Below are 25,140 nucleotides of genomic sequence, written 5' to 3' on the forward strand. Positions count from 1 at the left end.
TGTTCACCACTAAAAACTACTCCATTTCACGTGATGATCGGTTATGGTTTAGTTGATTTGGATCGCGTGATCACTTAGATGACTAGAGGGATGTCTATCTAAGTGGGAGTTCTTAAGTAATATGATTAATTGAACTTTAATTTATCATGAACTTAGTCCTGGTAGTATTAGCATATCTATGTTGTAGATCAATAGCTCGCGTTTAGCTCCCATGTTTTATTTTTGATATGTTCCTAGAGAAAACTAAGTTGAAAGATGTTAGTAGCAATGATGCGGATTGGATCCGTGATCTAAGGTTTATCCTCATTGTTGCACAGAAGAATTATGTCCTTGATGCACCGCTAGGTGACGAACCTATTGCAGGAGCAGATGCAGATGTTATGAACGTTTGGCTAGCTCAATATGATGACTACTTGATAGTTTAGTGCACCATGCTTAAACGGCTTAGAATCGGGACTTCAAAGACGTTTTGAACGTCATGGACCATATGAGATGTTCCAGGAGTTGAAGTTAATATTTCAAGTAAATACCCGAGTTGAGAGATATGAAGTCTCCAACAAGTTCTATAGCTAAAAGATGGAGGAGAATAGCTCAAGCAGTGAGCATGTGCTCAGATTGTCTGGGTACTACAATCGCTTGAATCAAGTGGGAGTTAATCTTCCAAATAAAATAGTGATTGACAAAATTCTCTAGTCACCACCACCAAGTTAGTAGAACTTCGTGATGAACTATAATATGCAAGGGATAACGGAAACAATTCCCAAGCTCTTCGTGATGCTGAAATCGACGAAGGTAGAAATCAAGAAAAGTATCAAGTGTTGATGGTAAACAAAACCACTAGTTTCAAGTAAAGGGACAAAGGGAAGAAAGGGGAACTTCAAGAAAAACGGTAAACAAGTTGCTGCTCAAGTGAAAAAAAACCAAGTCTTGACCTAAGCCTGAAACTGAGTGCTTCTACTGCAAAGGGACTGGTCATTGGAAGCGGAACTACCCCAAGTAATTGGCAGATAAGAAGGATGGCAAAGTGAACATAGGTATATTTGATATACATGTTATTGATGTGTACTTTACTAATGTTTATAGCAACCCCTTAGTATTTGATACTAATCTAGTTGCTAAGAATAGTAACTCGAAACGGGAGTTGCAGAATGAACAGAGACTAGTTAAGGGTGAAGTGATGATGTGTATTGGAAATGGTTCCAAGATTGATATGATCATCATCACACACTCCCTATACTTTCAGGATTAGTGTTAAATCTAAAATAAATATTATTTAGTGTTTGCGTTGAGTATGAATATGATTGGATCATGTTTATTGCAATATAGTTATTCATGTAAGTTAGAGAATAATTGTTGTTCTGTTTACATGAATAAAACCTTCTATGGTCATACACCCAATGAAAATGTTTTGTTGGATCTCGATCGTGGTGATACAATTTTTATAATATTGAAGCCAAAAGATGCAAAGTTAATAATGATAGTGCAACTTATTTGTGGCCCTGCCGTTTAGGTCATATTGGTGTAAAGCGCATGAAGAAAATCCATGCTGATGGGTTTTTAGAATCACTTGATTATGAATCAGTTGATGCTTGCGAATCATGCCTCATGGGCAAGATGACTAAGACTCCGTTCTCCAAAAGAATGGAGCGAGCAACAGATTTGTTAGAAATCATACATACTGATGTATGTGGTCCGACGAATATTAAGGCTCGCGGTAGGTATCATTATTTTCTGATCTTCACAGATGATTTGAGCAGATATGAGTATATCTACTTGATGAAACACAAGTCTGAAGCATTTGAAAAGTTCAAAGAATTTTAGAGTGAAGTGGAGAATCATCGTAACAAAAATAAAAGTTTCTACGATATGATCGCAGAAGTAAAATATTTGAGTTACGAGTTTGGCCTTCAGTTAAAACAATGTGAAATAGTTTCACTACTCACGCCACCTGGAACACCACAATGTAATGGTGTGTCCGAACATCGTAACCGTACTTTATTAGGTATGGTGCGATCTATGATGTCTCTTACCGATTTACGACTATCGTTTTGGGGTTATGCATTAGAGACAGCTACATTCACATTAAATAGGGCACCATCTAAATCCATTGAGACGACACCGTATGAACTATGGTTTGGCAAGAAACCTAAGTTGTCGTTTTTTAAAGTTTGAGGTTGCAATGCTTATGTGAAAAAGTTTCAACCTGATAAGCTCAAACCCAAATCGGAGAAGTGCATCTTCATAGGATACCCAAAAAAAAATGTTGGGTACACCTTCTATCACAGATCCGAAGGCAAGGTATTCATTGCTGAGAATGGATCCTTTCTAAAGAAGGAGTTTCTCTCGAAAGAAGTGAGTGGGGGGAAAGTAGAACTTGATGAGGTAACTGTACCTGCTCCCTTATTGGAAAGTAGTTCATCACAGAAATTTGTTCCTGTGACTACTACACCAATTAGTGAGGAAGCTAATGATGATGATCACGTAACTTCAGATCAAGTTACTACTAAACCTCGTAGGTAAACCAGAGTGAGATCCGCACCAGAGTGGTACGACAATCCTGTTCTGGAGGTCATGTTACTTAACCATGACGAGCCTACGAACTATGAGAAAGCGATGATGAGCCCAGATTCCGCGAAATGGCTTGAGGCCATGAAATCTGAGACGAGATCCATGTATGAGAACAAAGTATGGACTTTGATTGACTTGGCCATTGATCGGCGAGCCATTAAGATTAAATGGATTTTCAAGAGGAAGACGGACGCTGATAGTAGTGTTACTATCTACAAAGCTAGAATTGTCGTAAAAAGGTTTTCGACAAGTTCAAGGTGTTGACTACGATGAGAGTTTCTCACTCGTATCTATGCTTAAGTCTGTCTGAATCATGTTAGCAATTGCCGCATTTTATGAAATCTGGCAAATGGATAAACAAAACTGCATTCATTAATGGATTTATTAAAGAGGAGTTGTTTATGATGCAACCAGAAGGTTTTGTCAATCCTAAAGGTACTAACAAAATATGCAAGCTCCAGTGATCCATCTATGGACTGGCGCAAGCATCTCGGAGTTGGAATATATACTTTAATAAGTTGATTAAAGCATATAGTTTTATACAGACTTGCGGTGAAGCCTGTATTTACAAGAAAGTGAGTGGGAGCACTACAGCATTTCTGATAAGTATATGTGAATGACATATTGTTGATCGGAGATAATGTAGAATTATTCTACAAAGCATAAAGGAATATTTGAAAGGAGTTTTTCAAAGAAAGACCTCGGTGAAGCTGCTTACATATTGAGCATCAAGATCTATAGAGATAGATCAAGACGCTTGATAAGTTTTTCAATGAGTACATACCTTGACAAGATTTTGAAGTAGTTCAAAATGGAACAGTCAAAGAAGGAGTTCTTGCCTGTGTTACAAGGTGTGAAGTTGAGTAAGACTCAAAACCCGACCATGACAGAAGATAGAGAGAGAGAGAATGAAATTCATTCCCTATGCCTCAGCCATAGGTTCTATAAAGTATGCCATGTTGTGTACCAGACCTATTGTATATCCTTCCCTGAGTTTGGCAAGGGAGTACAATAGTGATCTAGGAGTAGATCACTGGACATTGGTCAAAATTATCCTTAGTGGAATAAGGATATGTTTCTCGATTATGGAGGTGACAAAAGGTTCGTCATAAAGGGTTACGTCGATGCAAGTTTTGACACTGATCCAGATGACTCTAAATCTCAATCTAGATACATATTGAAAGTGGGAGCAATTAGCTAGAGTAGCTCCGTGCAGAGCATTGTTGACATAGAAATTTACAAAATACTTACAGATCTGAATGTGGAAGACCCGTTGACTAAACTTCTCTCACAAGCAAAACATGATCACACCTTACTACTCTTTGGGTATTAATCACATAGCAATGTGAAATAGATTATTGACTCTAGTAAACCCTTTGGGTGTTGGTCACATGATGATGTGAACTATGGGTGTTAATCACATGGTGATGTGAACTATTGGTGTTAAATCACATGGCGATGTGAACAAGATTATTGACTCTAGTGCAAGTGGGAGACTGAAGGAAATATGCCCTAGAGGCAATAATAAAGTTATTATTTATTTCCTTATATCATGATAAATGTTTATTATTCATGCTAGAATTGTATTAACCGGAAACATAATACATGTGTGAATACATAGACAAACAGAGTGTCACTAGTATGCCTCTACTTGACTAGCTCGTTGATCAAAGATGGTTAAGTTTTCTAACCATAGACATGAGTTGTCATTTGATTAACGGGATCACATCATTAGGAGAATAATGTGATTGACTTGACCCATTCCGTTAGCTTAGCACTTGATCGTTTAGTTTGTTGCTATTGCTTTCTTCATGACTTATACATGTTCCTATGACTATGAGATTATGCAACTCCCGTTTACCGGAGGAACACTTTGTGTGCCACCAAACGTCACAACGTAACTAGGTGATTATAAAGGTGCTCTACAGGTGTCTCCGAAGGTACTTGTTGGGTTGGCGTATTTCGAGATTAGGATTTGTCACTCCGATTGTCGGAGAGGTATCTCTGGGCCCACTCGGTAATGCACATCACTTAAGCCTTGCAAGCATTGCAACTAATGAGTTAGTTGCGAAATGATGTATTACGGAACGAGTAAAGAGACTTGCTGGTAACGAGATTGAACTAGGTATTGGAATACCGACGATCGAATCTCGGGCAAGTAACATACCGATGACAAAGGGAACAGCGTATGTTGTTATGCGGTTTGACCGATAAAGATCTTCATAGAATATGTAGGATATGAGCATCCAGGTTCCGCTATTGGTTATTCACCGAAGACGTGTCTCGGTCATCTCTACATAGTTCTCGAACCCATAGGGTCCGCACTCTTAAAGTTCGGTGACGATCGTAATTAGGGTTTTTGTGTTTAGATGTACCGAAGGTTGTTCGGAGTCCCGGATGTGATCACGGACATGACGAGGAGTATCGAAATGGTAGAGACATAAAGATTGATATATTGGAAGCCTATATTTGGAGATCGGAATCATTCTGGGTGAAATCGGAATTTTACCGGAGTACCGGGGGGTTACCGGAACCCCCCTGGGGGTTAATGGGCCTACATGAGCCCTAAGGGAGAAGAGGAGGGCCGGTCAGGGCAGGTCACGCGCCCCCTCCCCCCTACTCCGAATAGGACAAGGAGGGGGGGCAGCGCCCCCCTTTCCTCTTTCCCCCTTCCCCTTTCCTTCTCCAACAAGGCAAGAGGGGGGAGTCCTACTCCCGATGGGAGTAGGACTCCTCCAGGCACACCCCTAGGGGCTGGCCGCACCTCCCCCTCCCTCCTTTATATACGGGGGCAAGGGGGCACCCCATAGACAGAACAATTGATCTCTTGATCTCTTAGCTGTGTGCGGTGCCCCTCTCCACCATAATCCACCTCAGTCATATTGTAGCGGTGCTTAGGCGAAGCCCTGCGTCGGTAGAACATCATCATCGTCACCACGCCGTCATGCTGACGGAACTCTCCCTCAAAGCTCGGCTAGATCGGAGTTCGAGGGACGTCATCGAGTTGAACGTGTGCAGAACTCGGAGGTGCCGTGCGTTCGGTACTTGATCGGTCGGATCATGAAGACGTACGACTACATCAACCGCGTTGTACTAACGCTTCCGCTTTCGGTCTACGAGGGTACGTAGACATCACTCTCCCCTCTTGTTGCTATGAATCACCATGATCTTGCGTGTGTGTAGGAATTTTTTTGAAATTACTATGTTCCCCAACAATTCCTTGTGTTCAATCTGTCTTGATAGAGCATCCAGAAGAAAATCTTACGCCTTAGTCTGCATGAGGAGCTCCAAATATGCTTGAAAATGTTATGGTGAATCTCTGTTTTTTAAAGGCTTGGTACATCCTCATGGAAGAATAGTGATTACAGTTCCAGGTGTAATGCCATCTATCTTGAGCAATGATTGTCCCTCTGGAGTTGAGGTCTTGAGTCAATGCATTGAACTGTTGATATGCCTGCAGGGACAAAGGTCTATGAAAAAGATGACTGGTGTCCTGCTGCTCCATCACCTGGGACAAAGTGATTTTATTTTCCATGGCAAATGAGAAGAGCTCCGGGTAAGTGAGTGAAAGTGGCATGCCCATCCAATTATCAGACCAAAAGAGGGTAGTGTCTCCTACCCCTGCCTTACAAATGGCATCTCTCTTATAATTTGGCAGTAGTTTGCAGATCTCCCTGCACCAAAATGATCCAACTACCCTGTCTCCTGGCAAAGAAGATTGACAGTATGTCTCCCATATTATCTGCACCCATGGGATATCTGCTTTGTTGAGGAACTTGTGAAGAAACTTCATCAACACTGATTGGTTATGTGTGCCAATGTCTAGGACACCTAATCCCCCATATTCTTTTGGTTTACATACCTTGTCCCATGAAATTAATAGGGTCCCAGACTCAAGAGTGCCAAATTTTCTCCAGAAACATTGTTTGAGGTAAATGTTGATTTGCTTAACCATTGTTTTGGGAAGGGAGAGGGTGCACATGAAGAATGTGGGCATGCTTGTGAAGACTCACTTGAGCAAAGTAAGTTTATCACCAGTAGAAAGCAGAGTGGAGCAGCTTAGCAATCTAGTTTCAATCTTCTTCAACATTGGCACATAATAAATAACTTTGGGTTTGGTGATACTGAGAGGGAGTCCAAGATAGGTATGAGGTAGTGTGCCAATTTTACAACCCAGCGGTTCAGAAAGCTGTTACATCCTATTCTCAGGTGTGTTGATGGAAATCATGGTTGATTTGGAGTAATTCACCTTGAGCCCAGTGTATGCAGCAAAATGAAGCAGGAGACTCTTTATGTGTGAGAGTTGTTGTGCATCAGCATTAACCACTAAAATGGTATCATCAGCATATTGTATTATAGGATAATTAGGGCATGAATTATGCTGGAGAGGAGAGCTGATCAGAGAGTTCTACATGGCTTCATTCATCATGGTTTGAAGTAAATCAGCTGCCAGTACAAAGATTAAAGGAGAGAGTTGATCTCCTTGTCTGACCCCTTTTTTGCAGAGAAATTGTTTTCCAGGGATTCCATTGAGGAGAATTGAAGAGTAGCCAGTGCCATAGATCATCTTAATCCAGTTGATCCACTTAACCCCAAATCCTTTGGCTTTCAGGATATCAATCAGAGTCTCATGATTTAGCATATCAAAAGCCTTCTCAAAATCCAATTTCAGGAGTACAGTTTCCTTCTTTGATTGATGGCATTGATGGATATATTCATACCCCCAAGTAAGGCAATCTTGAATGCATCTTTTATGTAAGAAACCATATTGGTTTTGTGAATCATCTGGACAATAACCTTCTGTAGCCTGTTAGCCAGTAGCTTGGTGATAATCTTCAATGTGCAGTTTAGGAGGGAAATGGGTCTAAATTCAACTGGCATGCATGCAGCATCTGATTTGGGGATCAGGGTGATAAATGAGTAGTTGACGCTTTGTAGGTTTACAATGCCATTGTGAAAGTCCTCAATGAGTTTATAGAAATCCTCTGCAATAATCTCCCAACAGTGCTTGATAAAGGCTGCATTAAAACCATCAGGACCTGGTGATTTATCAGTGGGCATCTCCTTGATCATTTTGTCAATTTCTTCTTTTGAGAAAGGGGTTTCTAGAGTATCCAGGTCTTCAGGTTGCAACAAAAGGTGATGCAGGAGAAGTGGGTTCTATGCAGTTAACGATGTGCCCAACATTTCCTTGAAAGCTCTGAAAAGAATGGCTGCTTTTGCATTATGATCCTGATGCTCATTTCCATCCTCATTTTTTAACATAGATATATTGTTATGCCTGAATTTTACTGTTGCTTTTGCCTAAACGTATTTAGTGTTGGCCTCTCCCACTTTAATTTGCCTAATGGTAGCTCTATGTTTCTAGTAAAGTCTGGTGTTCCAAGATATCTGCAAGATGTGATTTGATAATAGCCCTCCCATTAGCTTCAATAAGACTCAGGGGTCTGAATTCCTCAATATTATCATAACATAAGATCATCAAGTTTGAGTTCTCAATGATCTTCTTGAGATCGGATTTGTCTCTGGCCCAAAGTTTGATCCCTTTCCTTAATCTCTTGAGCTTGACTGCAATCCTCTTGGCACTATCCTTTACTGTGTCTTCTTGTGTCCAGTTCCTTGAGACAAGATCCTTGAAATCATGATGAAGCAGCCAATGATTCTCAAACCTAAAAAATTGTGATTTAGGAATAGTTATGCCAATTTTGATCAAGATTGGGATATGATCCGAAGTAGTTCTTACCAGAGGATGAGTAAAAGTTGTTGGGTAGGTCAGTGTCCAATATTCAGTGGTGAAGCACCAGTCAAGTTTCTCAAGAAGGGGAGCATCCTGCATATTACTCCAAGTAAATTTCCTACCCTTAAGTAGGATCTCAACCAGAGATTGATTATTAATAGCTTCATTGAAAGCAAACATGTCAGAAATATTGCTCCCATCTCTGTTTATGTCCTGTGCGTATCTGATGTAATTAAAATCCCCTGTCACCAGCCAATTGGGACAATCTGCTACTTGAAAGTCTCTGAACCATTCCATAAAAGTTGTTCTTTCTTATTGTTGATTCTATTTATAAGGGAAATCTAATCAAAAACTGACGACTCATTTATGAGAAAAAGCAAACCAAAAATTGCAAACTCAACGAGGACTTGTCAACCACACAACACTAGATCATAATCACAAAACACAGTCAAACACCAGGATCCGGAGCCACCACTCAACTTCCCTAGCTCGCATGCGAGCCACAACACTGCGCCGCTCGGACACATTGTAGCCCTTGCTACGTGAGACGATCGCCCGCAGACCACAAAAGTTACGCGGAACATCTACGGCCGTTGTTGTCCCAACATACTAGCCAGACGAACCCATTAGATCGTGTCTACCGGGCCGACGAACTCACTACCCTCATTGCATCAGGTCACAACCCATGCAACACTGAGCGGCTAGCCTACACCCTAGAGTTGCAGCCACACCTCCATTCGAGATCACTTCCTTGGCGCACATCCATTGTTCAGAGTCATCGCTCCGGCATCCACGGACCCAAACAAAGCACGATCCAAATTGCCATGACCAACCAAACCAAAAAGCAACACCAAAAAAAGAGTAGATGACAGCAAGAGAACGCCCAAAGGCAACATTGGAGGATAGTAGGGCCATTGCCAAACCGAGCACGACCACCATCGCAAAGAAAAGACAAGTGTTCATTGCGATACCAAAAGGGAATGGACACCCACAGGCACCATTGTCGTAGAGCTTTTGCTCAAAACCATATCCATCACAACATTGATGCCCAAGAGTAGCGTAGATCTCAAAGGCAACACTAGAGCAAGCTGAAAATCGACTGGCTGCAAGATGTGCAACCCAGGGCAGAGGCACATAGCACTGCTGAGGTGAACGTCCACACCACGAGCTAGACCCCGTCAAGGCGCCAGACAGAGCTCGCGATGAAAGGAGCATGGGCAACCGACACCATCACGACTAACGCACAGGACGCGATGCAAGCTTCAACAAGAGCATGGGATCCTTTTGAGGTCTCCCGAAGCTTCGTGTGTTTCTTATCGTCCAAAAAATTTATTTTAAATTGGCAACTTATTTTGACCTTCGTAGATATGATTTTCTGTTAAAACAGTAACAAGCAGAAAACAGGAACCAACAGTGGGCATTAAATTAATAGGTTAGTACAAAAAATATAAATTAATGTAAAATGTATATAAAAATGATAATATAATAATATGAAACAATAAAAATTATAGATACGTTTGAGACGTATCAACAGCTTGCATGATCATCCTTGCCTCCTCATCTAAATCCTCTATCTTCTAGGTGATCGCCTTCACGTCCTCTGAAGCGGCTGCGATCTCCACCTTCTTCTCGAGGATGGCCTTCTTCTCTTCGAACTTGAGCTTCTTCGCGGTCGCCGCCATCAACATGTTAAGACTCTCAGCCTTGCATGCCTCCTTGACGTCTGAGTGCTTGATGTATGCCTCCTCCTTCAAACCTCTCTGTCATCTTGGTCGCCGCACCTTCTCGCTGCGCCCTCACCTCCTTCCCTTCTTTCCCCGTGCCCCTCTTCTAACCTTATTGGGCGGTTCTTTTGTTGGCTTAGTTGGATCGCCGGTTTCTTCCTTGGTGCCATGGGCGATGATCTTGACAATGTATAGGTTCCACTTAGGTTGTCCATTCAACTTCAAACAACGACGCTTGACGATGAAGTTTTTCTTCTCCGACTTCAGAAACACACTACACGCACAAGAAGACTACAAAAGAAAACATTGTTAACAATGCATATCTGGCTACAAATGATCAACAAAACAATGCATATCCGGCAACAAATGATCAACAAAACAATGCATATCCGGCTACATATGATCAATAAAACAATGCATATCCAACAAAATTCCTGGCTTAGGAGGTCTAACACAAGACTTTGGTCTGCTCAAGTATAGATCATCTGATGAGCTTGAAGGCTACATTAATACTACCTTCCTGCAAAACTTAGTCCAGTACATGCCCTTTGATTGTTTTTAGAGCCCTTCTCCCCCTTCTTATCCTTTTAGTTGCTTTAGGCACCCCCATGGAGATGCCAGTGTGTGTTTTGTAAAAACATGTAACTCCTACACATTTAATATAGGAAATTGTCCTACAGTCATTTAAAGTCAACAAAACAATGCATATCCGGCTACAGATGGTCAACAAAACAATGCATATCCGGCTGATCTACACAACAATGCATATTCAGCTATAAATGATCTATACAACAATGCACATCCAGCTACAAAATGATCTACACAACACTACATATCTGGCTGCAAATGATCTACAATCCCTTGTAATGCACGGTCGGCGACAACGACAGGGCCCCGTGGCCCAGGCCCCGACCTCCACCACATCAACCACTAGCACGCCCACCGCCACGACCACCACCTACGCCTCCGCCGGCCTTCTCTTTTTTAGCGTTGCCGCCTTTGTGGTTTTCGTTTTGACGCGACGATTTTGCCGTGTCGCCGAGTTGATTTTCTGGGCGAGCATGACCTCTAGATCCCTCACCACCTTCGTCTCCGGTAGGTTCTCCTGTGAGTCCGTGCGTCAGTAACGAGAAGAAAATGAGAGTGGGTGAAAAAAGGAGAGAATTGGGTGGAGAGCGGTAGGATAGTAAAAGAGTGTGGGGGGTTTTGCCGCGAAAACAGTGCGGACAACTACAATTTTTTTGGCTCTGCCATAGTTTTGGGTGTGCATGGGATGTAGAAGTCCTACTTTGCTCATGTCCGCACTCCCGCAAAGTCTCCTGGTTTGGTTTCGCTTTGCGGGAGAATTACGGTACGAACTGCTCCACGGATCGACGAGAGTTGAGGTTGGATGGCTTGCGTGATCCGGACAGCTAAGTTCAGACGGATACGAGAGGTCTGAGGGTCGGCATCGGGAGATGCCCCGAGGTCGGTTAAGCAAAGAGTGGTGAAAGTATATTCATCGTATGACCATGAATATCCAGTGCGAAATGACTATAATTTTACCTCGCACATATCACCATGCTACTGCTACTTTATGCCTTGGGTTTTCACCGTGTCACTAGAACTACTAAACGGACGGCCAGGAAAGACCCGGCCTTCCTTTCTCGTGCCGCAGCTGACCCACGCCCGCCGACTGATATGGATGGCCGGTACCACGTCCCTGTCCACATGGGCCGATGGCGACCCTCCATGTGGCGCGCACACGAGCACGGGCCAATCATTCCACAACGTCAGTCGAAGATTGAGCCCCCCGCCCTTGATGAGCGCTCATGTGCTGCGCTCTCTTTGTCCCGGATCGGATCCCTTCGGAGAGCGAGAGGAGCAGCGTCGAGGTCCTCCGCGGTACGTGTCACCAACCGATCATCGATCGAGCGAGCAGCAGCGGCAGCCGGCGTGCGCATGGCCCCGCCCGCCACTGTGCCGGCCGGCCGTTCCTCGCCCGCCCCCACGGCGCATGTGGTGGGATTCCCGCGCGCGGATGCGATATGCGAACCTGAGAGGAGCTCGCACATGGCAGCCGTGCGTGCTGATTGGCACATCGTCTACTCTATGCTTCCAATCCATCCGTCCCCGTCGAGTTCCTCAGTTTTCGCACGTACTAGACTATACACAACTATAATACTATAGATGTATAGAGCCGTATTGACAGCGTCGCGATCCCACAGGGCAACCGTGCTCTCGACGAGCGGCAGCATGTCGGAGCGATTTGCGCATCGTATTCCGGGCATATGGGGCGGTCAGTGTACACGCATGGCACCAGTGATCCGTGCCGAAATCTCCAAGCTCCACATGCCGGAGCGTGCACCGTGTCCTGCTCGCGCTTCAGAGTGTCGGCGACGGCGAGTCGGTACATGCACGTGGGCCGTCGCCGGCGGTTGCAAAGCTAGGGCTGTAGGGGGCGGTGAGTCAGCTTCCAGATGGGGCCGACCGTAACTGTCGCTGCCTTTCGGTTTCGGCCCCTGGCCCTGCCATTGTGGTGCCCCATGTGAGGCGAGTGATAAACAAGGGGGACAGGTGGGAGGAATTCGTTGGGGCAAGACCTGCATTCGGTTGCAACGGCAACCGGAGGAGCGCTGTGCGGCCTGCGCCACTGCTCCACACTGATTCGGGACGGACACTGCGAAATTACAGACTCTTCGCGATCAAGGGGTGGCTATTTCAGTGTGGACCGTGGGTGGAGTCTTCACTTCACCATCCTGACCGTGGGTGGAGTCTTCACTTCACCACGCACGCTGCCTGTTTTCGCCGGTGAAGAACGTAGTAGTATACTACCACTACGCATGTGTGCGTGCGTATGCATGGGTTTGCTCCGCCGACGGTTTCGCCCCGCGTGTAATTCGTTGGGAGAAATTATTGAGTGTTGAACCTGCAACTTGACACTAGTATATACTCCAGCTTCTGCGTTCATATTCTCGTTGGTGGTTTGATTAATTATTAATAATCGTGGAGATTGGAACTGGGTAGGAAAGTACCGAAGGAGTGGACGCACAGCTATGAACTTAGGGCTGGAATTCGAGCCGAGCCGAGCCAGCTCGGCTCGACTCGCTAGAGCTCGTTTTGTTAATGAGCTAGCTCGACTCGACTCGTTATTATTAACGAGCTTAAATTTAAGATTGGCTTGATTCGTATAACTCACGAGCTGGCTCGTTTAACTTGTTAAGCTCGTTAAAGATATGAACATAAAATCCTCAAACATTATAAAAATTATTATGTATATATTAAAAATATATATATCACTAAACAATAGTAATTTCCTTGTAATGCATGAGTCTCCTAGGCGGTTGGGCCTTCAACAGTTAGGCCTTGTGTTGTGCTCCTGGGACATAGGGTGCTGAGTGGCTGATTTTTTTTTATATTGGAAGTGGCTGATCTTTTGTACCAAGCCTAACGAGTTACACGAGTATTCGTGAGATTGACTTGTTTAACTTGGTCTATAAACGATCTTAAACTAAAACTCGGCTCGACTCGTAATTTTTCGAGTTCGAGTCGAATCACGAGCTACTCGTTTAGCTCACGAGCTTCGAACTTCTTTTCCAGCCCTATATGAACTACTTATCTTGGAGTAGATTCCGAACAGAAGTGCGTAGATTGTACTTGCCCCAGTTGTTTTTCTTCTTTGGCAGGAACTTGTCAAAAATTTAAGTGCTTCTGCTTTTTAGAGGCAAAACGTTTAGACTATACATATTTCCTTTTTCTTTATGCGAGAAATCAAGAACATTTGCTTTCTTGAATGCCGATAGTATACTTGACACCCCGTTTTTCTGAAATGATATTGGCAAAGATATGTCACGTCCCCGTTTTTCTGAACAGGGTATGATCTTGACAGCCTGAAATGAGAAGAGAAATTATCTTGACTAGTCACGTCACCATTTTCTGAATAGGGTATGTTTGCCATATGTGGTACAACTTATACATTACTGACCAAAACATGTAAATGGGAGTGAGTTTTGCATGGAAAATATGGTATTGGGTTTTAATTATCGGATGGATACATAACCTTAATCTCACAACACACCTTCGTCAAACATCTGGAAAAAAGGAATCTTTTCCAAATGTACGCTTGGGCAATATCTTCTGAGTCTTCCCTCCCTCCTGCATTGGCGTATTTCAAGCGATATCCTCATTCTAAGAGGGGATGATTAGTGAATGGCATGTTCTTTTTTAGGGAAATTAGTGAAGGATATGTGATCAAGTTGAAATTCTTAGAGTGGAGAAATGCCTACGATCGAAATGGGTCCATAATGTGCTTTATTCAGCAATAAAGAGTAAGCGTGTGTTAGCCTAGAAAAAAATGAACACATGCGGAGAGTGTTTTCTTGTTTTGGGCTGGCTCTGGTTGGCCCGAAAGGCTGGATGGGTTTATCAGGGAGAGTAGATTTAACTGGGCTAGATTCTTTCAGAAAAAAGAAAGAACACTAGGCAACGCACGGCTCTAAAAGAAAAGCTCCGAAGCTCCTGCTCGACGCTCGTGAGCGTCAAAATGAGCAGCTTTCGCTAAATGTGGCGCGCAAATGGGCCGGCCAATTTCGCAGGCACAAAGCGAATCGAAAAAAAGAAAAGCGCATGCGATGGGACTCGAACTCCCAACCTCGCCATGCTAGCCAGCTGAGCTAGGGACTGAGTACGGATGATATGCAGCACTACATTTAAAAGTACCTACTAAATGTGAACAAAATTTCTTTTGATCCGGGGTTTCTCAACTTTTTGAACATTTCTTGGAAAAAATGTGAACAAAATTTCTTTAAAATGCGACAAATGTTTGGAAACCATAAAAATTTGAATATTCATTTCTAAAATTGTGAACAGATTTCGAAAATCTGAACAAGTTTTCTGAACTGTGAACAGTTTAAAAAAATGAATTTAGAATACTCACTGAACATTTCTCGTAGTATACCGTGTACATTATTCAAATACACACTGAACATTTTTTAAATATATGATGAACTTTTTTTCAAATGCACGTTGAACTTCTTTTATAGGAATCGAACATTTTTTCACTATACGATGAACATTTTTCTTCAATACGGTGAACAAAAAGGGAATTTCGAACTTTTTTTGAAACGTGAAAAGAAACTGGAATTTCAAACATTTTCTGAAAAGTCAAATGAATTTTGAAAATTCTGAATATTTTTTGGAAATTTTGTATTTATGAAAACAGAAGAAAAATAAAAAACAGAAAATGTAGAAATGGAAAGAAAAGGAAGAAATAAGAAGAAAAAAGGAAAGATAAAACGGAAAACAGAAGTAATAAAGAAAACCGGAAAAACAAGTAAAACAAAATAAAACAGAAAAATACCGGTTCAGGGAACCTTCTAGAAGGTTCAAAACCATTTCCTCGCTGCAACTGGGTCAGCTCATGTCGGTCCCTCGCTTCCCTTCATTTAAGCGAACCTGCGACGATTTGACGCTAATGGGCATCATGTAGGAACCACCGAAAAGCTCCCCCTGTTTACCGTCATGGCTATAGGTTAGTCGCCCGAGCTGCTTCCGCCTGATTTTTCTTTCTTTCTTTTGTTTCTTTGTGCCGCTTGTAACGGTTTTTTCGCTGGTTTTCTTCCATTTTTCTATTTCCTTCGGTTTTTTCATAGCTTTTCTTTTTTTTTTGTTATTTCTGTGTTTCTTCACCAGTTTTCTTTGGCTCTATTTAGTTTATTCATTATCGTTTTTTCAACACGGGTCTGCTTTTTCAATACACATTGTACATTTTTAGTATACACGTGGAACCTTATTTTGATACATGTTGAACATTTTTTTAAATAAACGATGTACAATTTTATTTCAAATACATGGTTTTACATTTTTTTCGAATAGACTGTGAACATTGTTTTTAAGAGAAAATTATGTTTTTGATCATCAAGTTCACCAAAAGTATACACTTGGCCTCTCGAAAAAAATTGAGAGACATTTAATCCTTCAAGTCTCAAAACCGGGTAAGTTTTAACTATAATCACTATTTCTGTAAAAACCGGACACATGGAAGCGGTTTTATCTCTCCTTCTCTAGACTATACGTATTTTACTCTTACAAAAAAAGCAAGAAACATTGCTTTCTTGAATGCCGATAGTATACCTGACATCCCGAAGTGATAAGATAAATGATCTTGGCAAATGTATGTCACGTCACCGTTTTCTGAATAGGGTATGATCTTGATACCCCGAAATGATAAGAGAAATGATCTTGACTAGTCACGCCACCGTTTTTTGAACAGGGTATGTTTGCCCTGTGTGGTACAACTTATTATCCATTACTGCCCCAAACATGGTATATGGTTTTACATTATCGGATGGGCACACAACCTTAATCACACAACTCACCTTTGTCAAACATTCGGGGAAAATAATCTTTTTCAAATGTAAGCTTGGTCAACATGTTCTGAGTCTTCTCTTCCACCTTCATTTACGTCTTTCATGAGATACGCTCATTGTAGGAAAAACAGTTGATTGGTGCATGACATGTAATCAAAGTTGATTGGTGAATGACATATGATCAAGTTGAAATTTTGTGGAATAGAGTGGAGAAATGTCTTTGATAGGTCAAAAAGATGAAAATGAGTCTATAATGTGCCTTCGGATGTTGGATGGACAGTGCTTTCTTGTTTTGGGCTGGATTTGGTAGGCCTGAAAGGCTGAATGGTTTTGATTTAACTGGGCTAGGCGCGGCTCTAAAGAAAAACTCCCCGTTTACCGCCAGGGCTATTTCTCGCACCATGCGAGACATAAGTCGCTCTCGCCTCTGGACGCGAAGAAGCGGGTCAGCCCAGTACTGTAGAACCTCTGGCCTGCGTGTTTTTCTTTTTTACTCTTTGTTTTTTTTTCTGTTTTTGTTCGTTCCTTCACAGGTTTTCTGTTTTTTTTTCTACTTCTCTTTACTAGTTTTTTAGGTTTCCTTTTTTTAAAATACATGTCTAAATGCCAGTTCTTTTGCTATCTTCTATAATATGCTGAAATAAGCTACCCCTTACCTAGGCTATTCTAGAAGCGCAACTAAATTTAGTTTTTTAGAAGCCTACTAACTAAGATTTTTTTGCGAGGTTACTAACTAAGAATTGACTAGTAGGACTCTAAAAAAATTGGTTGGGCTGTCAGAATAAGGTGGGTCAAGAGCAGCTTATTCTAGAAGCCCAAAAACCCCACCAAAAGAATTAGCCCTGAGAGAAGGGCTAGCACCTCTCTGTATATATTTGCTATACACGCCGAACAGTTTTTTTTAAGTTGAACAATTTTCAGATACACGTTGAATTATTTTTAACTAGTTGAAATATTTTTAACTAGTTGAAATATTTTTGTTTACATTGTATAAACTGTTTTATAAAATTTCAATTTTTTTAGAAAGCCACAAACATTTATTTAAAATATCACTTGCATTTTTTAGAGTGGTACTTAACATTTTTCTATACTACACGAATTTTTTTTACATTATATAAACATTTTAAAAAAATTAGGTATATTTTTGTCTGAGTATTTTTTACACTGCATGAATATTTTTAATAGGTAATTATCGTTTCTAAATATTAAAAAAATGTGTATCAATTTCAAAAATATAAATAAAAGTACTAAAGCAACATAAAAAGGAAAACATGTGCTAGGGGCCAGCCCTGCCTCCCGCGATGGATTGGCTCATATATGGGAGTGCCTGATGCGATGGGTTCTTTCGGCTCGCTATTTAGCGAGACAAGGCCATCCCCCTGTTTACCTAAGAACACCTGCAAAAAGGGATGCACGTTTACCTATTTAGTTTTCTGAGGCATGCACGTCGCATATCTAACGAATGAGTGTGTAGTTGTTTCTTGCACATATGACCTTAGTGCATACTAAAGAACTTAAATGGTTTTTTTTGCATTAACTAGCACGATGCTCGTACATTGCTACGGAACCAGAGGCTTGGAGGTAGTGAAATAACGTTAGTGTCCTTTATCAATGTTGTCAGAGAATTTTAAATGAACATATTAGGTTGGGGAAAGAACTAAAACTGAGATCAATTTTTGGTTGAAGTCGCCTTTTTGTCTTTGTTATTTATGTCTTTTATAAGTGTCATACGAAAGTAGTGTATGTGTTTATTTATGATAAATCTCATATGTGAGTAAATTATATTTATTTATATGTCTCTTGGAGTCCCTTTGGGGACACCCAATAAAATATATGTCACTTGGAAGGTTGCTAGTTTCACATGTGGGGGTGCATGTATTTGTTTATGTAGAAAGAATATTGGACCCATATGCGCACTCATCATCAACTCCAATCTTTATAAGTAGGAAAGATGAGTGTCTACGAAACTCTAGAAAGTGGAAGCGAAAATGAAACACTAAGGGAAAGACGAAGGGAATAGTCACAGCCGTTCAGTTTCGTCTTCCACAAGCGCAAAGACGTTTTGGCTTCTTGTTTTGCATAAAAGAAGGTTGCGCACACGCGACATAAGTCCTAACGCTACTCGGTCACGAAACACGATGCGCGTGGGAGGCAAGGTGGGCGGTGGAGGAAGAGTGCGCGTGTATGTGCCATCTTTTCAAAATTTTAGTGGCGTGTGAAATAACTCACCTTATATGTTGTTCTACCACACCCTTCACTAATAAGGCGAGAATAAAATTTTCACACCCTTTGTCATGCATGAATGAACCACGCGAGCCTCTGGGATTTTCCTAAAAAATTATTGGATAGAATAGATGGGCTAAATCCGCAAAATTCCAACAATAAATTGTGTAAATTGTTTTCTTTTGGTGTTGATGCTGGTGTTGTAGCTGGCCAAGCTGTATTTTATCGTTTACTATGCGTGCCTTTTGTTGGTGTCGTACTTAGATTAATGTTGGGTGGTTATTGGCTCAAACATGTCATCTCTCTGTTTATGTGTTGTTAGCTTTGTAAAAGCCCAACGTTTTCTATATATGAAATTGGAGGGGGCTGAGACTTTTGAATAGTTGTTAACATCTATTTCGCAAAAATGCTAAACTCACGTGCATGTTACATTTTTTTAGGGTTACATGCATTTTACATGGAGTAGTTGTAATGACCACCCCGCAAAACCCTTGTAAATGTCTGTTGATGTAGCATTAATGTTTATTTAGAAAATGCGCACTATCGACAACTTAATCATAGCATAAGGTGGCTTGCCATTCATGAAGAGGCAAAAAAAGAAAAAATACTATTGCGCGCTAGAATTGGATAGAGCAAAGGCTTACGATAGAGTGGGATCATATTATCTTGAGGCGACCATGATCAAATCGGGTATACACAGCTTGGTGGACACACCACGTACACGGCATTGGCACAAGATTTGCTTAAGATGGACCTAGTGACACGATCTCACAGCCTGGAGACGACAAAGGCAGCAACGGGCATGGGAATCTTAGCAGCTAGTACAAGCTTCATCCATAAGGCAACGGCTTCTTTTGAACATTGCTCACATTGCTTATACTCCACACGGCTGGACTTACGAAAAAAGCTGGACGTTTCCCTTACACCGAGAAAAGGTCGGGCGTTTCCGTGAGAACAACAAAAGGCACTTGGTATATACGTGGTGGAAAAGCGCTACTAGTATGTGACAAGGCTTGCCATATATACATGGTGGAAAAGCGCTGCTACGTGCCAAGGCTTGCCGATCACAGAGCGTTGCTTGAATCATCTCCGGTGACTTGATCAATACCTACGCTAGCAAAGTTGGAGATAACGCAAGAGCTGGTTACACAACGCGCGTACCCGGACAGAAGGGATGGTGCTTTTGTTGCCACATGTTCGTGGGTGCGCTAGGCTCTAGCGAGGCGTCGCGACGACCCGGACAAGAAAAAGAGGAGATAAGTAGAGGTTTTTGTGAACACACCAAGCTTATCTTGGCAATGTTACTAATTGTGGAGTAGGTCGAGGCTGATCGTAATGGTGAGTATCATATACTAGTATCATGCATATAATATTAGTGTATGATACTTCATCCGTAGTGCATAGTATCATAGCTAACTTCATTTATTGCCATAAAGGACACATAGTAGCACATCATTTAATATGATACGGTATCATGATATGATACTCAACTCTATATTTCTTCATTTAATTCTATGCCACCTCATCAAATTTGCCTAGTTGGCATGCATGATACTACCTATGATACTGTCATTACAACCATCCTAAGTCATCTTAGGTTGTGCACCGCAATCAAGACGGAGGGGAAAACAAGAGAATTTTATGTTTATTTGCTAATTAATAACATAACATGCAATGAACTAACTACTACATGTCGTGTTTGATAGACTCAAGTCATTGAAAGCATGCACACCACACATCTCTTATTGGTTGATATGCCAAGAAACAAAAACGAGGTGGGAATGAATGCACCGCGCCTAAGTGTTTTGAGATTAGTATTTGGTTTCGTAAGTTGACTTATATACCTAGGAGGAGGGAGTATGTGTAATAAAGGTTTTGATATATTTTCTAAAACAAAGTAGATGATACAACAATAGAGGTCACGCCCCTCGACAAAAAAAAATGAGGTCATGTATCAACCGGAAGTGTCCTCCACGTCAACGTATCAACCTTGCCAATAGGTACGGACCCAAAAAAATGTGGAAAGGTATCAAGTATCACAAGTCATTTACAAACACATATTATACAAAAAAGAAACATATAAATCCTTAGGGGTTTAACCTCCTTTTCAAAAAAAAAAATCCTTAGGGGTGCCAAAAATTTCTTCCTTTTCCATCCACGGGGGGCACATGAGCCAAACTCGATCCTGCCTCTGGGCCTTCAACTTGGTGGAGCAATTTTTTTGTGGTCACAAGAGGGAAATGATACATGTCTTTTTCAACAGACATGATTGCCACATGTTAATTGAAAGTTTATGGTTTGGACTCAAATTAACGCAACTCAAGAAATAAAAAAAACACTTAGCTAACTCAAATTAATGCAACAAGAATGTACTATTCATGTGATAAATCTAGTTACTAATATTTTTTGTGTATATTGTTACTGGTTAAAACTCTCAAGCATTCTTGCGCGCGTGCAAACATGTGTGAATACGACAAAGATTTGTATATCTCTTATACTCTTGTACACATTTGTTTTTCGAGCAACTTAACTAAGTCCATATTAATGGGACTGGCTATGCGCGAGTCGATTAAAATCTCAAACAGTTTTGCTAAAGCACATCTAAATATGCCCTAAGTATTGCACATCTAAATCCCATGTCCTTGATTTTACACGGAGATTTGTGTAAACATTTTCTTTCCTCTTTTTTCTTTTCCTTCCTAGTTTGATTGAGCCACTTAGATGTGTAATAACTAGGGAACATCTAGATGTGCCCTAGACAAACCCAATCTCAAATTGGGTCAGTCGATCATTCTCCACCCTTTTTTGTGATCTAACGGCTGCCGAATTATTTTCCATCTCCTGACGCAAATTCTTCCAACCACCGCCACTGACCACCGGCCGAACCGCCGGCTACCACTGCCCGCGGCCGTCGGCGCTCCCGCGCAGCCTCACCGCCCCGCCCTCCCTGGAACCCCCTTCGACCAACATACTACCTTCGCCCCCGGCCATCCCTTTAGCCCCGGTGCTGACGTAATTTTCCCCGGGCGAACTTGCGCCGCCGCTGTGCTGCCACCCCCGTCGCCGCCGTGCTGCCGCCCCCACCTCCCATCCTAAGATAGATGATGGGGTAGCCTGCCCAGTGAGCTTCTCCCTCCCCTCCGTGAGTTTCTTCCTCCCCTTCGATTGTTTTCCCTTCAACCAAAATCGACTGATCCAACTTAGAAACTCAATCGATTGACATATAGCTATTGTGCATATTAATAGCTAGCTAGGCTGGCGCCTTCAGTGAGACTAGACAAAAGGACCAAAGTGAATGAAATGCCGTCACACTCCAGTACTTCGAAAAGCAAATGAAATGACTGCAACAAGAAGAGCGAGGGGCCAGAAGTAGAAACTCTTCCCGGCCACCTCCGCCCCGATACAGTTTATTTCACACATATATATGGACCAAACGGACAGATAACACAAGCTTCACACACAACAATGGCGCGCACAGACACACACTTGCGACTCACGCCTTATTAATGGCGGTCAGGTTACACACATATCCCACGCCCATGGCTCCAAGCATAAATCGGGATGGCGCCACGCCTCTGCATACGGGCGAGCGCGCGGCGTGCTTGCTTGCGTGCAACCCAACCCACGCCTAGTTTATCAGTAGTTGACGACGGAGCGGTAGGTGCCGCCGGGCTTCCAGCCGGTGGGGATGACGTTACTCGCCACGAGGGGCTTGCCGGAGCTGGAGGTGAGGCGGACCGAGAAGGGCGCCTGCAGCATGGCCCCGGAGTTGTACCTCCACACCGCGCCCCACGACCGGTCCATCTTGGTCCAGCCGGCGCCGTTGCCGCCGCTCTGCATGAGCTCCACCGACGACAGGTCGCCGTCGCCGTCCTCGTACTCGATGAGCATGGCGAGGTAGTAGGAGTTGGAGCCGGCGTCCACCTTGAAGGCTATGTCCATCCCCGGCCAGCTGCACGGGACCCTGCAGCATGCAGCCACACGCACGGATGCCAGGGCCAAGACAAGGCACGGCGGTTAGTCGGTCGGCTAGGAAAGCGGCATACCGTGTGCGTGCCGGTGCACGCTTGCCGCTCTTTTACGTGCGTCCGGACACGCAGCTAGCTAGCTTACCGTGTGCCGTTTGCCGTTTGCATGAAAAAACTCACGTGAAGATGCATGCATCCAGCTTACCGTGTGTACTGGATTTGGAGACGTCCGGCCGCGCGGAGCTGGTCGGCCCGGCCGGGCTTCGCCATGCCGCCGAACGCCGTCCCGCTCAGGTCGAAGTGGACGGGCTCCTCCTGGCACGTCCCGTCAGGGCAAAAGTCGGTGAGGACGACGGTCGCCGGGCTGGACGAGCAAGAGCCGTGGCCGGTGCACTTCACCTGCAGAATTTACGTCACAGGAATGCGCGCGGGTGTAATCAAGTTAAGCCGACTAGTTGACAACGCGGCGTTAAAATTAAGAGCTGGTTGTATGATCGACGGACCTGGTAGCAAGAGCCGCAGCCCTTGCCGTCCTGGTAGATGGACGGGCTGCCGGCGGCGATCATGGAGGAGAAGGGCGGCTGGTCGACGGCGTCCTGGTACCCGCATGCACCACCTACAGATCGTGCATGCAGAGCGTTACTTGCACAATGCTGGAGAAATTAAATAGTTTTTATGTTCGTCCATGTACTAATTACCGTCGCTCCCTGCGCCGTTGGGGCCGCCGTACCAGGTGGCGCCGCCGTTGGACCAGCCGGAGAGCTTGCGGTGGAGCTCGACGGACGCGCAGGGGCTAAGGAGGAAGGCCAGGGCCATGAACACGGTGAAGGACGCTGAGATCTTGGCCACGGAAAAGGCCATGCCTCTCTTTTTCACTGACGATCACTAGAGTACAAGGAGGAGGAAGAGACTGAAGTAGAGGGGTGGCCTTGGTGTGTGCTAGGAAGTGTACTCCTCGCCTCCATTTATAGGCGGCAGGCAGGCAGATGGTAGGGTGCACCGCCGAGTGATCGCGGGCAGTGATTAAATTCTTTTCTTCTGAGGAAATAAAAATGAATTATACTTGCTGTTTACATTGTATAAACTGTTTTATAAAATGTCACTATTTTTTAAGAAGGCATAAATATTTATTAGAATGTCACGTACATTTGTTAGAGTAGTACTTAAATTTTTTATATATACATGATAATTTTTTACATTATATAAACATTTTTTAAAAAGTTAGGTATACTTTTCTAATGATACAAATCATTTTTCTAAATTTGTGAATATTTTTGAACATTTTTAGACATTTTTTCTAATGGAACGGACATTTTCGAAGTGTGTGAATATTTTATGAATGTCACAATTTTTCCAATTTTTATCAACATTTTTTAAATTCGTATGAGTATTTTTTACACTGCATGAATATTTTTTAACAACTAATTATTGTTTCTAGTTATTTAAACAAAATGTGTATCAATTTCAAAGATATAAATAAAAGTATTAAAACAACATAAAAAGAAAAATGTGCGCTATGGCCAGCCCTGCCTCCCGCAATGGTTTGGCTCATACTCCATCTGTTCCAAAATAAATGACTCAACTTTATACTAACTTTAATACAAAATTAATATAAAGCTGGATCATCTATTTCGGAACGGAGGGAGTATATGAGAGTGCCTGATGCGATGGGTTCTTTCGGCTTGCTATTTAGCAAGACAATGCCCTTCCACCAAATTACCTAAGAAAACCTACAAAAAAGGATGCACGTTTAGCTATTTAGTTTTCGGAGGCATGCACTTCACATATCTAATTAATGAGTGTGTGATTGTTTCTTGCACATACTCCTTCCATTCCAAATTACTCGTCGTGATTTTAGTTCAAATTTTAACTAAAATCACGATGAGTAATTTGGGACAGAGGGAGTATGACCTAAGTGCATACTAAAGAACTTAAATGAGTTTTTTTTGCATTAACTAGCACGATCACTAGTAGAAAACAGGGCACTAGTTCCGGTTTCAGAGGGCCTTTAGTCCTGGTTCTGGAACCGAGACAAAACGGTCGGGTCTAATGCCCATAACCTGTTAGTCTCGGTTGGCTTATGAACCCGGACTAAAGGAGCTTCACTTGGCCGCTGTGGGGCGCCCAGGCAGGAGGACCTTTAGTCCCAGTTGGTAGCCACGCGTCAGCAGCTCGCAGGCGCTGGTTTTTTATGGAAGGGGAGGGGGGTTAGGGGTTTCATACTCCCTCCGTTCTAAAATATAGGGCTTTCTCTATTCCCTTGCTTCAACTTTGACCATAAATTTAACCAACGAGACCGATTGTGGCGAGCAAAAATTATACCAGTGAATTCGTATTCAAAAGAAGTTTTTAATTATATAATATTTTTCTCCCGCCGCAGTCAGTCTCATTGGTTAAATTTATGGTCAAAGTTGGACCTTGGAAAGCGTGTGCGCACTATATTTTGGAACGAAGGGAGTATTATATTAGCTAGCTAATAGAGAGAAGTGACCTTTCTTTCTCCGTGCTTGGTCGATGCTAGCTACTACACATATAGAGAGAACTCGACGCTAGCTAGTAAGAAAATGAAGAAA

The 25,140-nt window shown here is 42.7% G+C and overlaps 1 protein-coding gene across 1 annotated transcript; it reads right to left on the minus strand.

The window, feature by feature from the left end:
* Positions 1-21,919: 21,919 nt before the first annotated feature.
* LOC119319382 (expansin-B15-like) lies at positions 21,920-23,489 on the minus strand. The gene is made up of 4 exons (XM_037593869.1): positions 23,266-23,489; positions 23,071-23,183; positions 22,773-22,966; positions 21,920-22,563 (listed from the first exon to the last, which is right to left on the minus strand). Exons 1-4 carry the CDS (start codon positions 23,426-23,428, stop codon positions 22,236-22,238), a joined length of 798 nt encoding a protein of 265 aa, XP_037449766.1. The 5' UTR covers positions 23,429-23,489; the 3' UTR covers positions 21,920-22,235.
* Positions 23,490-25,140: the final 1,651 nt, after the last annotated feature.

This window comes from Triticum dicoccoides, chromosome 6A, assembly GCF_002162155.2.
Source record: "Triticum dicoccoides isolate Atlit2015 ecotype Zavitan chromosome 6A, WEW_v2.0, whole genome shotgun sequence".
NCBI classification, from domain to species: Eukaryota; Viridiplantae; Streptophyta; class Magnoliopsida; order Poales; family Poaceae; genus Triticum; species Triticum dicoccoides.

Coding starts and splice junctions, on each gene's coding strand:
- LOC119319382 (XM_037593869.1), bottom strand. CDS start 23,428: ATGGCCTTTTCCGTGGCCAAGATCTCAGCGTCCTTCACCGTGTTCATG. Junction 23,184..23,265: donor CAACGGCGCAGGGAGCGACG/GTAATTAGTACA, acceptor CACGATCTGTAG/GTGGTGCATGCGGGTACCAG. Junction 22,564..22,772: donor CTCCAAATCCAGTACACACG/GTAAGCTGGATG, acceptor TGCATGCTGCAG/GGTCCCGTGCAGCTGGCCGG.